The sequence below is a fragment of the Ammospiza nelsoni genome, chromosome 3 (assembly GCF_027579445.1).
Source record: "Ammospiza nelsoni isolate bAmmNel1 chromosome 3, bAmmNel1.pri, whole genome shotgun sequence".
NCBI classification, from domain to species: Eukaryota; Metazoa; Chordata; class Aves; order Passeriformes; family Passerellidae; genus Ammospiza; species Ammospiza nelsoni.
Genome location: NC_080635.1, coordinates 105,220,931 through 105,233,933, shown reverse-complemented (window position 1 = coordinate 105,233,933; position 13,003 = coordinate 105,220,931). Strand labels below are relative to the sequence as shown.

Below are 13,003 nucleotides of genomic sequence, written 5' to 3'. Positions count from 1 at the left end.
GGCTGTGGTTCATCGGCCGAGAGACACAATGAACACAGCTCCCGAGGCTCTCCTTCACCACCCTCAAAGTTATAAGCGTGGAACCTCTCGGTATAGGCATCAAATTTATTCCAAAAATTCCATGAAATAGAAAGGAACGGCGGTGCTTTTACACAGAACTCAGCTCAGTATAAGTACTGGGGTCTTCTCCCTCCAGATCTTAAGAACTATGCAAATCTGTGCTATCTTTAAAAATAAAATAACGATATTTCAATAATTAGAAGAAACTATGAAGGTATTGTGCATTTCTGTTTTATGTAGATAATAAAATATTACTTTAACATAAATATATAAGGATCTCTGCGTTTTTATTTTTCCCCACAAGCACATCCAAATGTACCAAAACAAAGTATTTTTAAAGAGACTGAACAAAAAAAAAATTACATCCCATATAGATTTTGTTCACCTACTCATTTAAAGCTACAGAAAAACAGTTTCCAGAACCTGTTTGCTTTAAAAGAAATAAATATACATTGAGGCAGGCCACTTAAAAATGATATGAAAATATTTCCCTGGGTAGCATTTAAAAAAAAAAAAAAAAAAGAAAAATAGACAAAGAAAACATTGAAACTATTTCTGCATTTCAAAGGACAAATATTAAACATATATACATAGTGGTAAGGTTTGCTTGGTAACTTTTTTTTTTAGTAAACCTATTTGGAGTTTGAGGCTTTCTCAAACATCCTCTCAACTCCGTTGTCTGACCTTACGCACATATTAATAAGTGTCTGAAAGTTCATTTCCTCCCTTTACCACTGGATCTGCCCTGATCTGATTCACTTCACTAGGCGCTAGTCCTCAACACTTTAAATAACAAGCAGCTCAACACATAAACAAACAAACAAAAAATTAAAAAAACCAAACCAAAAAAAAAAAAAAGAAAGAAAAGCGAAAAGCTTGGTGCCCGTATCTTTTTAACAATTGTTGGAAAACCAGGAAAAAGGCTAATGTATGTGCCTCTTAGAAATCATCATCTGTCTTACCAAGAAGAAAGAAAGAAAGCAAGCAAGTAAGAAAGGGAGAAAGAAAGAAGGAAAGAAAACCCAGTGTCACAGGCATTTTAAAAGACAATGAGAAACATATTCTAAAGCCTTAGCTACTGAATGCAATATTTATAGGAGAGTTCTGCGAGAGAATGCTTCACTGTTTTTTTCTCCATAATTGTCCAACACTCAACTAAGTAAACTTTTAGATTATAAAAATGCTTTGTCTCTATAGCACCCGTTTGTGCTGACTAAATGATCCCTTTATGAATTTATAACTATCATAAAGTCCCTCTAATGTATATGCATAGCTGTGTGTGTGCATAAGTACACAAACACGCACGCAGACACATGCACATACATGCGGTGCTCCGAGGTCCCGCTCCTCTGCTTCCCTTCAGAGCTTTTTGTTTTCCTTTTTTTTTTCCATTTTTTTTCCTTTTTGTCCCCGTGGGTTTTTCCTCTTTTTTTTATTTTGGGAAGTTAACCATTTCTCATCAAGATAATGTCACGAAATGCACTTTAAAACTATTAGCGAAGGGAGGGGGGGGTGAGAAAGACGGATTGAAAAATGGCATTTTTTCCCACTTCATTTCATTCCCCAGTGAAAGACACAAGGCTGCCCAAGTTAAAACTGGTCCTTTCCTTCAATAAATTATACCACAATCTGACCAAAGGACAAGGGGAGGATGGGAAGGGAGAGGGGCTGGATACAAACAGAAAATAAAATAAATACGGAAAGTAAAGTGAAAAAGAAATGCACACGGTCTCAGTGGAGAGGAGGGGGCAGCGTGTGTTTACAGGCAGGTGTAAGCACCCGACCCCCACCTCGGGCCCAGCAGCTCCTCGGGCTCTCCCTGGCTCTGCCTGGACATAAAACTGCTCAATAAAAGAAAGTTTGGAGGCTGATATCGGCCCAGGAGGCGAGACCGGGGATGCCAAAGGCACGCAGGGAGGGGAGGAGGGGAAGGAAAGGGCGCTGAGGGGATGGTGGTGGGGGAGATAAATAATTCCCTTTCCCCCTCAAGGAAATGCCCCTTTCCCTGGGAAAACTCTGGAAACACGTTGTTCCCTCTCTGCCTTCCCACAACAGGCCTTGCTGGCCCGCACTGACACGGTCTGGAAGGGTTGCACATATTCTTTTCCTCCCCCTTTGGCTGCGCCTCGACCCCCGGACACACTGCCTGAAAATGAAGTTTACTTTGTTGATTTGCATTATTCTCCTTTCTCCAAACTCGACTCCTGCCACTGAAGGCGTGTATTAAACAATTACGAGAGTCACATCTCTGGAGAATGGGAGCTGGAGGTGCATATATATGTGTATATAGAGAGATTATATATATATGTGTATATATGTATGCCTGTGCAAGCGTGCACATGTATACATACACACACATATACTAATTCTTTTTGCTATGGTAAAAGGAGAAAATAAGCGTTACACGTATTTAAGAATACTTGTTTATAACAAAAGTTCACATATACACATAAAGCAAAGGCTAAAACACAGTAACATATTGTAGACCGGTCACTGGTTGACTAACGCTCACTGTGGAAAATGCAAGTCATTTGCAAAATTAAGGTCGGAAAGGAAGGGGGAAAAAAGAAAAAAATAAACATTTTGTTTATGTAAACTTCGATTTTCTTGCAGTGCAAATTGGTACGGTTAAATACTGTCTACATCAAAAGGGATAGCTTTTCAGTTCTCTTCCTTTTTTTTTTTTTCTTTTTTTTTTGTCTTTATATATATTCATACAGGGGATCCACAGAAAATAAACACAGCAGCATGTGCCAACACCGAGCGACATTCCACAATGCGATCTGCCTTTGTGTGGCGGGAGGGGGCTGCGGAGGGGACCCGAGGTGGCCGTGCCCCCCTTTCTCCTCCGCCCCCTCCCCGGCAGGGCAGCGCCGTCTCTTTTGGCCAGCGAGCGAGGGAGTTTTGTGCGAACCGCTTCGCCCTGCGCCTGCCCTGCCGGTGCCCGCCGCTGCCCTGCCGGTGCCCGCCTGCCTGCCGGTGCGCGGTACCCACTCCACTCCCGTCCACGGGCACCCGCCTGGAAAGGTCAAAATTCAGCATCACACCTCCTACAGTCTAAGGGACGGTGTGGTGCAGGTGCTTTGTCTGTCTATCTGTCTGTCCGCTGTGATTCGCGTTCGCCCTCTCGCTCGCTCGCTTTTTGTTTTCTTTTCTCTTTTTTTTCGCGTTTGTTTCTTTTTTTGATTTTTTTTTTTTTTAAAGATAGGAGAAAATAAAATTAAAAAAAAAAAAAAGAAAAAAAAGAAAAAAAAGGACAATCAAAAGTTGGGGGAAGGAGAGGAGGAGGAGGAGGAGAGGAGGAGGAGGGGCCGGGCGCCCCCGCCGCGAGTTCACTGCACGGGGGTCTGCACCCCGTGGTGCGGCGGCGTGTCCCTGCTGGCCCCGTACACGTCCTCGGCGCCCGGCAGCGTCCCTCCCGGGGGAGTCATGCGCTTCTCTTTTTGTCTCCTGTTACAAAACCACACTCTCACCACCTCCTTCTCCAGCTGTAGGCTGTCCGCGAGCGAGGTGATCTCCTGGGCGGAGGGCTTGGGGCACTTGAGGAAGTGGCTCTCCAGCGCGCCCTTGACGCTCACCTCGATGGAGGTGCGCTTTTTCCGCTTGCGGCCCTGCGCCGCGATCTTGTCTATGCTGGTGGGGCTGCCCGAGGAGGAGTCCGCCTCCTCCAACCACTTGTTCAACAAAGGCTTCAGCTTGCACATGTTCTTGAAGCTGAGCTGCAGGGCCTCGAAGCGGCAGATGGTGGTCTGCGAGAAGACGTTGCCGTAGAGGGTGCCCAGCGCCAGCCCCACGTCCGCTTGGGTAAATCCCAGTTTGATGCGCCGCTGCTTGAACTGCTTGGCGAACTGCTCCAGGTCGTCCGAGGTCGGCGTGTCCTCGTCGGAGTGCGGGTCGTGGTGCGGCGGCGGCCCGGGGGGCGCGGCGGCGGCGGCGGACGGTGCCGGCCCGGCCGCCCCGGGGTGGGGGCCGTGGGGCGGCGGCGGGTGCTCGGGGCCGTGGTGCGGCGGCCCCGGCGGCGGCTCCTCGTGGGCGTCGCGCAGGCCGTGGTGGTGCAGCCCCGGCTGCCCGGCGCCCAGCATCCCGTTGACGGTGAAGCCGGGCGGCTGCGAGTAGAGCAGCCCCGCCTGCGCGCCGTTGGCCGCGGCCATGCCGGGCGGCAGGTGCGCCGCGCCGCCCGCCCGCCACGCCGCTGCCGCCGCCGCCGCCGCCGCCGCCGCGTGGTGCCCTCCGCCGCCGCCGCCGTGGTGCACCAGGTGCGGCGCCCGCCCCGGCGGCGGGTGCTGCGGCGGCGGCGGCAGCTCGTCGCCGCGCCCGCCCGCCTGCACCACCGCCGGCTTGATGTCGGGCTGGCCCAGCGCGCCCGCCGACCAGGGCGCCTCGCCGCCGCCGCCGCCGCCCCCGCCGCCGCCGCCGCCGCCGCCACCGCCGGGGCCGCCGTGGGACAGCGCCGCGATCCACTGGTGAGCGTGGCTCAGCGGGTGCCCGTTGCTCTGCAGCGCGTAGTCCGCCTGCACCAGGGCGCCGGCGTCGCGGTAGCCGCCGCCGGGCTGCATGCCGCCGGGCGGCTCGGCGTGCACCATGGGGGAGCCGGAGGCGAGCAGGCTGTAGTGGTTGGAGGCTGCGGTCGCCATGACTCGCCGAGCCGCACTGATCGCGCCGGTTAAAGGCGCCGCGCATTTGACAGCTACTTTTTCGCCTCGGGCGCCGCGCGGCGCCCGCGCCCCCCCGGCCCGCGCGGCGGGGCCCACTGCGAAGGCACGCGCGGCCGCCCCGCCCCGCCGCCGCACGCCATTGGCTCCCCGCGCCCTGACGGACGCCGCCGCTCCCGGCGACCGCCGCCGCCGCCGCCCGCCATTGGCGCGCCCCGCCGGCCGCGCCCCGCCCCGGCCCCGCCCCGGGCCCGCCCCCGCTCCGACCCAACTCCGAGGGGGAACGGGGCGCGGGGGAGCGGCGGCCGCGGGGCGGGGGGGAGCGCGGCAGAGGGCAGGGGCGCGCCGCCGCTGTCACCGGCCCCGCCCCGGCCCGCCCCGCTCCGCACCGCACCGCACGGCCGGCGGGAGGATGCTGCCTCTGCCGCTGCCGCTGCCCGGGCGCCCGCCGGCTCCTGTTGCTCGCGCCCCGACGCGCGTCTCTACGCCCCGGAGCGGGCGCTGCGGGCCGGGGGTGCTCGCCTGCCCACCCCCAACTTTCTCAGCGCCGCCTCGCCGCCAGCCCCGCCGGAGCGGCCCGGGAGCGCCGCGCCCCCGGGGGCGGGGAGCGGGCGGCCCCCACCCGGTGGTCGCCGGGGCGCACCGCTCCTGCGGGGATGTCGGGGCTTCGCACCTCGGCGCTGCGGAGGTGGTTTTGTTCCGCTCGTCCCGTCCCGTGGGGACCGGGTGCCTGCGGGACCGCCTCAGCGGCGCTGGCGACTCTGCGTGGATGCGGAATATGGGCATGAGAGGGTGGTGGGAAAAGGAAAAAACAAATAGGGAAAAAAGAGGGGGATAGAGAAAAGAAAAGAAGTTGCGGCCCGGACAGGAAGGAAGGAGACCCTGGAACTGGATTCGGATTTCTTAGGAATGAGCAACGCCGGGCTGGCCGACGCGAAAAGAGTTCGCTGCCCATTTTTGAGTTGAAAGCCATAGCTTTGTCTCGAAAATAAACTGCTCACGGGGCTAGGTGCGCGTCGCAGGCTCCCACTATCTTCATCGAAATAACACAATAGGGCGGACCGGGGAATTTATTACTACTAACAAGAAACAGCTTTCTTCTGCGAGTTGTTTATAAATCATCGTGTTTAACGTGAGCGCTGGAAGGGCTCCTTGCCTCGAAATATTCCTCTGCGTGGGGGTGTGGAGGAGAGGGGGGATGGGCTCCTGCACATAAACATATACACAGCAGCAGCATAAACAGGATATCCAGTGCCCTGAGACAAGGGGCGCAGCAGGAGTTACCTCGTTTCGTTAGTTTAGCGGCGTATCAAGAGCTCCTTCTGCCGGGGGGTGGGGAGGGGAGGGAGGGAGGAGGAGAGGAGGAGGGGGGCGCAAACTTTGTCCGTGAAAGAGTGGAGATTCTTCCTAAGGTTTGGGGGTGGCTTTTCCCCCCCTTTCTTCGAGGTGCAGGCGAAGGAAAGAACAATACTGCCTTTTCTGCGAGGGCTGCGGAGAGGGAAGTCAGTGTCTCTGAAGTGAAGCTGTGCCTTTTGTTTCCTGTGTGTAAACAACTGGGCACCCAGGAATTTTATAATTTGATGCTCATTTTCTCGTCTCTCTCCTCCCAATTAGGTGTAGACCAGTGAGTTGAAACAAAACAACAGGGCAAGTCCGCAGCAGGCTTCTGCCAAGGCATCGCGGGGACCGTCCTGGGAGAGCCGCCCCACTCTCCGCGCCCGGGCCAGCCCTCCCGCCCGCTCCTGGGGCCGCCGAAGCTCCGCCGGGGGCGGCTTTCCCTCCAGCTCCGCTGCCAAAAGTTCTTGCGTGGACGAGACACGAGGGGCCACCACGCCACGCGTCCTTTTCAGAGCGAGGTTTTCACGCGGGCGCCTCCAGCGTGCGGTGCTCGCCGAGCACGGAGCTGCCCCGAGGCCGCTCCCTGGTGCCCCGGCCCCACGGCGTGTCCCCGCCCCACGGACAGCTGGGCCCCGTGGGCAGCCGACGGCCCCGCGCTCCCCGCGGCTCGCTGCCACCAGCAGACGGGACACGGGGTCAGCGAGATTCACCCAACGCTTTTCTGGGAAGGGGGAAACCCCTCCGGGCCTGCCCCAATCGTGCATTTCCCGTCCTCCCTCCCCGGCCCTGTCTGTCCCGGCCGGCCCTCGGGCAGGAGCTGCCCACTATGGGCACCGTCCTGCGTGCCGCTCCCCCGCCGCCCCAGCGGCGCATCTCACGGGCTAGCGGCAATCACAGCTACCGGAGTAGCACCGCGGCCTTAGGAGGCGGACAAACCCCGCTGTCCCCGGCAGAGGCCCCCGCCGTCCCGGCTGCCCCCTCCCCGGCGGAGCGCACGCCCACGGAGGCGCAGCTGGGAGCAGCGAGGAGCGCGGCCGGTGCATTCAGAGCCGCCGCAGACTCCACCTCCTCGTCCTCCCCATCATTGTTAGCCCTGTCATTAATACCGCTCCTTAAGCATCCTCCGCTCCCGTTTCCCCCCGTGGAGAGGAGCGCCGAGGAGCGGGGAGCGAGCGCCCGACCGCCGGTGCTGTCGCCTCTCCGCTGCCCGCCGCGGGCTCGGGCTCTGCTCGCCGCTCAGGTCCGGGCCGCTAGGGATGTAAAAGAGACAGTCATGTGGCCCCTTTCTGGCGGAGCTGACCCCGCGGGATTAGAGGTCTCACCAGCCTTTCTTTCCTTTTCTCTGCTCGCATAAAAGCAGGTTGAAGGTGATGCGGTGTCTTGGGCAGACACTGCAGTGTTTTGATTCAGCTCAGCCCTTTTCACTGTTCAAAGCAGCTGTTCAAATACTAGGGCTGCTTACTTTGACGTGAAGAAGATTTTCAAACAACCCCAAAAGCTTTGAACTGACAGGCCTCCTTGATATCTCCTTCATTGCAGTGCAGCTACTCGAGAATATTCGCTATAAAATACATAGAGCGCCACTTAACTGGAGCTGAGTCCTGGCTGGGAGGCGAGGTGCTGCATACACATCAGGTGCATCCAGAAGGACGCGGGCGGCTTGCGGGGGTCCTGTGGCCGTCCCCCGCCGGCCCCCCCCGATCCCCACCTGGGGGTCCCCTGCCCGCCACCCGCCCCAGCTGCCGCGGCGGGCTCCGGCTGACGAGATGTTGGACTCCCTGGTGTTTCAACTCCGTGCGTGCCGGAGAGAAAGCTGAATTTCCAGCAGCAAAACAAGAGCACGGCTCGTGCCTAGCGAGCCTCGGCTTCCAGCCGCCGCTCGTCAGCCTGCCCGGCTCGGGGGGCTCGGGGAGCGCTCCCCAAACGCGCGGTCCTCTGCGCCTTTGGATGCGTGCGGCTGCAGGGTGGGGAATATGTATTTGCATATGCCTGTTGTGTTTAGAGGTGAAAAGCTTTTTTTTTTTTTTTTTTTTTTTTTTTTAAACTCTGCTCTCCAAACCTTGAGATAGACTCACGCAGCTGAAAGGAAAGGAGGAGGGGGAGAAATCCCCGCGCCTCCTTTCCGCGTCTCTATTATCTACCCATTAGATGTTGTTTTAGGAGGAAATGCTCCAGGAGTGCAAAGACGTGGAGAGTCGCTCAGAGAATTGCTGGGTGCAATAAACGTGAGACTCCTGGTGCTCGCTTTAAAGGCCAACTTGGAAGATTTGTGCTTATTGCTGGGGCGCATTTAATGCACCTTTTGTGAGATGGGATTGTTTTGATCTCTGCTTCCTTTTTAACCTTTCTCTGTGAGGTATTCAAGCCTGTGCTTTCGTGTGGCTCTTTCCAGTGTTGCTCCGAGGAGTCTGATTCGGCGGAGAGACCCAAGACATGAATGAAACTTCAACTTTAAGGGCCTGCGGAGAGACAAAACTGAGGCCGGGGCTTCACAAGTGATTGCTTTAAAAAAATCCAATCTACACAAAGAGGCAGCTGGCTGCTTTAATGAAAACTGCTTAAAGCGGCAAGAGCCGCAGCCTCAGGGATGTATTTATAAGATGACTCAAAAGCTACACTTTCAAGTTGCTTCTCCTCGGGGTAGATATAACAAACACATTTAACTAAGAAATCTAAACAAAAAGGACAGAAATTGATAACTTTGATTGCACAAGCTCACATTACCCATTGAAATTAAAATCCTCTATCTAAATAGATTTCTCCACCTATCTCTAGAGAAAAAAAAACTCCCTCCCTGCGTATATAGATATACACACGTGTACATGTAATATCATGTATGTTTTTGCCCTGCTAGAAACTGATTATCCCAGAAGACAGAACGTAGAAAGGTGTAGAATAAAAAAAAAAAAAAAAAAAAGTTCCCGTAAAGTTTGTATTAATGTTCATTCCCAACATTCCCCACAACTCTATTCTTCCGGCCGCTTCATTCATCTGAGAATCTGCTATTTTATCTGCATCAGTGTTTAAACTAGTGGGATATAATGTTCTAAGTTCAGTATTTGAAATTAAATTATTTGAATTCACGGATATTAATCTTTTCCCTTCATCCTCCAGTTCTGAATCTTGTCATTAAAAATGATCCACCCTTTGTAGTCCGCAAGTGAATATTTTATAGACAGATACCGCTATGAAGACTTCTAACGCAACGTCAACCAGTCAGACTTAGCAGTTGCAGGGATTACTTTGAGTAATTTATCAAAGGCAGGCTGCTAAATTTTGAGTGGTGAATATGAGGCCTTGGGGGGAAAAGAAGCAGAAGAAGCAAAAGAAAAAAAAAAGACGAATTCCATCAGTCTACGAGATAAATTCTGGTTGGAGTTAATACAGCTTGTTTATTGAATTCTTGGAGACAGACCCAGATGCGATTGGTGCAACGGAGTTTGCAATTTAGTGCTCAAAAGCCTGGCTGGGAAATGACCGCCCCGTGCTGGAGCTGGAAGGGCGTTTCTGTTGGCGTGAAAAGCAGGTGAATTGGAAGGAGAGGAGAGGCGATTCAGCCTCTCTGGCTGGGAAAGCGGTCTCACAAAGGTCTTTCCAAAGCCTGCTCTGTCCGGAGAGCTGTGCAGGACGAAACAGAGCAACAGACTTTAGGAGAAAAAAAAAAAAAAAAAAAAAAAAAAAAAAAAAAAAAAAAGAAAGAAAAGAAAAGGTGCCCAGCTTTCCCTGACAAATCTAACGGCCGCTTTGCTGTTTGTTTTGTCAATGCTCACGCCTGATGGAGACAAGCAGACACCCTCGGGAAGAGCTCAGATAAATGCTGTGCCTGCTTCACCGGGCGGCGTGATCCTCCCTGCCCTCTTACAGCTTTCGGGGCGCTTTTGGGCGCGACTCCCGCTCCTCACTCTCCTGGAGGGCTCTCGGCCGCCCTGCCCCGCTCGGCAGCGGCGCGGAGCGCTCCCTCCGGTGCGCAGCGCTCCAGGCTGGCCGTGCGGGTTCCCGCTAGGGCAGAGGCCAGCCCGGGAGCGGGAGCTGAGCCCTGAGCCCCGCCGGGGCCGCGGGCAGCGCGGCTGCGGCCCCGCACTCGGACGGGGGGCTGGCGGCGGCCCAGGGGCGCTCTGCCAGCCCCTTGTCACGGCGGGTTCGGGAATCGGGGCCCCGGCTGGGGGGCGACTGCTGTGTCCCCCCCGCTGTCAGCCTCCCACGTGGGGGTCGGCACGGTCCCGGCGGGGCTGAGCGGGATTTGCACGGGAGCCTGCCTCGGGAGGAGAGGCGAGAACGGGCCGGGGGGGCTGCAAACTTTCTTTCGCTTGGCGAGGAAGAAGAGGAGCGAGGCGAGCAGGAAGGCTGGCCCATTGTCCACAGAGGGTGCATTTTTGTCAGGCTGGCGTTGGTTGCTATAGTGAGGAGGGAAGGGGAGAGAGAGAGGAGGGAGAGGGAAAGAAAAAAAAATACCCGACCCTAAACCAAACAGAGGAGCACAGTTCGCCTCTCTTTGCTCACTCGGCTCCAGCCGGTAGCGCTCCCCGCTCCCAACCAAAATAAGAGCGGGCCGCAGGCCGAGCCGGGCTCCCGGTGGGGCGAGCAGCGTCCGCAGCCCCGGCCCGGCCCCGGGCGCAGCCGCCCCGCCCGCCCCGCGCCCCCTGCGCTGCCCGGCCCGGCCCGGCCCGGCGGCTCCGAGCGCCGCGGGCTGAGCTCACAAACCCCCAGCGCCGCGGCGGGATGCCCCGAGTGGCACAGCACCACAGCACACCTGAGCCAGCCCGGTCACAGTGCTCCGCACCCCGCAGAGCATCCGTGACACTGATCCTGACACGGACTGCGGGGGGCTTTGCGGGGTGTCCTTTATTTTATTTTTTTTTTTTGTGCCTAAATAATTCAAAGCAGGGGGAAAAAATAACTTCTTCCGATGCAAATGAGCAGCTCTTTAATTTTAAAAGAGACTCTTATTTTGCAGCAGTGTTTTTTGTTGCCTTGCTATTGAACTTTGAAAATAGTGTGGCGGGGGAAGGCAATAATGAAGGGTCTCGAAGGCTTAAGATTTAGTTAAGTGAGTGACTCAAGATTGCACAAAGAAAGTTAGTTACTTAGTTAATTGAGAATTATTCACCTTCTGAGATCGGCGCAGCAGTTTGTTCAGATGACAGTGCGAACTTGGGGCGGGGGGTGGCAGGAGGCCGACAGGGGAGGAGGCAGCTCTCACTTGGGAGTTTTTATCTCTCTCTCTTTCTTTTTTTTTTTTTTTTTTTTTTTTTTTTTTTTTTTTTTTTTTTTTTTTTTTCTCCCAGGACAAGTTAAATTGCAGCTGAAGGAGAGAGGTCAGTATCTTTTCAAATCAATCTCTCTGTCGGTCCGCCTATGTCCCCATCTATTCCCTGTAAAGGGAAAAGCTCCAACTTTGTTCCTCCATCTGTTCTGTATCATCTGCAATCGACAGTTCTTTAGATTGCATGCACTTTTGCTCCCGATGAAGTGAAACTTATTAGGTGTATAGCCACTTATCTGAAATAGGGAAAAAAGGGAAGTCGTCTTTTTCAATCTCAGAGGAGAATTGTTTTCTTTCCGTGCAACTGTTTATTTTCTCTAAACAGTTCTCTCTCCCTAACTTCTTTCTTTCTTTCTTTCTTTCTTTCTTTCTTTCTTTCTTTCTTTCTTTCTTTCTTTCTTTCTTTCTTTCTTTCTTTCTTTCTTTCTTTCTTTCTTTCTTTCTTTCTTTCTTTCTTTCTTTCTTTCTTTCTTTCTTTCTTTCTTTCTTTCTTTCTTTCTTTCTTTCTTTCTTTCTTTCTTTCTTTCTTTCTTTCTTTCTTTCTTTCTTTCTTTCTTTCTTTCTTTCTTTCTTTCTCTCTTTCTCTCTTTCTCTCTTTCTCTCTTTCTCTCTCTCTTTCTCTCTTTCTCTCTTTCTCTCTTTCTCTCTTTCTCTCTTTCTCTCTTTCTCTCTCCTTTTCTTTTCTTTTCTTTTCTTTTCTTTTCTTTTCTTTTCTTTTCTTTTCTTTTCTTTTCTTTTCTTTTCTTTTCTTTTCTTTTCTTTTCTTTTCTTTTCTTTTCTTTTCTTTTCATTTTCTAATTGTAGTTGACAAGTTTTATTTAAAAAAACACTTTACAAGCTACCACTTAATGCATTATTGACATTTTTTAAAAAAATGCTTGAGAGAAATCACGTTAATGAAGAGAACATTTGTAGTAATTTGGTGATAATTATCAGAATCACCAAATATTCGCAAAGGCTTTAACATTACGTGTTGGAAGAAAAGCAAAACACATTACTTTAATAGTCTGATATGCAAACTATGGACCATTCAATTACATGGCTTAATAATGCATACATGATGTGATCTTGTTATTGGGATAGGAAGGGCTGCAGTAATTCACTCCGAAGACCAAGTGTGCTCTTACATTCAGTAAAATCCATTGCCATGGATCAGGGGGCCCTGCCAAACTACATTTAAGAGAATAAAAATTAATGACTGAGAATTTGAGCGTTAAATTAACATTAATTATATGACCTGCCTGCTGGAAAGATTAAATTTCTTACGCCCTAATTAGATAACGTCTCCTCATACATCAAACAATTTCCATTTCCAGATTTCAGGATTAAAATGCAGGCTGGGGACACCGGACTTGTTCGGCGGCCGGCAGCCGGCGGCCTCGCAGCGAGCTCCCGGCCCGTCCCGCTCCTCCCGAACCCCGGGGGCTCCCCGCGGGTTGGCATCGGGAGCAGCTCTGGGTCAGCCCTTCTGCAACTTGAATTTCCCTCACCCACCGCCCCGGATGTGGTGGCGAGGCCGGGCGGGGCGGGGAGCGCCGGGAGCGGAGGGGATGCGGGAGGGGATGCGGGAGCTGAGGGATGCGGGAGCGGAGGGGATGCGGGAGCGGAGGGGATGCGGGAGCTGAGGGATGCGGGAGCTGAGAGGATGCGGGAGGGGATGCGGGAGCGGAGGGATGCGGGAGCTGAGGGA

The 13,003-nt window shown here is 53.5% G+C and overlaps 1 protein-coding gene across 1 annotated transcript; it reads right to left on the bottom strand.

Annotated features, from left to right (window-relative positions):
- Positions 1 to 3,343: 3,343 nt before the first annotated feature.
- Positions 3,344 to 4,694, bottom strand: POU3F2 (POU class 3 homeobox 2). Its single transcript, XM_059469003.1, has one exon. It carries the CDS (start codon positions 4,692 to 4,694, stop codon positions 3,393 to 3,395), a length of 1,302 nt encoding a protein of 433 aa, XP_059324986.1. The 3' UTR covers positions 3,344 to 3,392.
- Between the last annotated feature and the right edge of the window lie 8,309 nt (positions 4,695 to 13,003).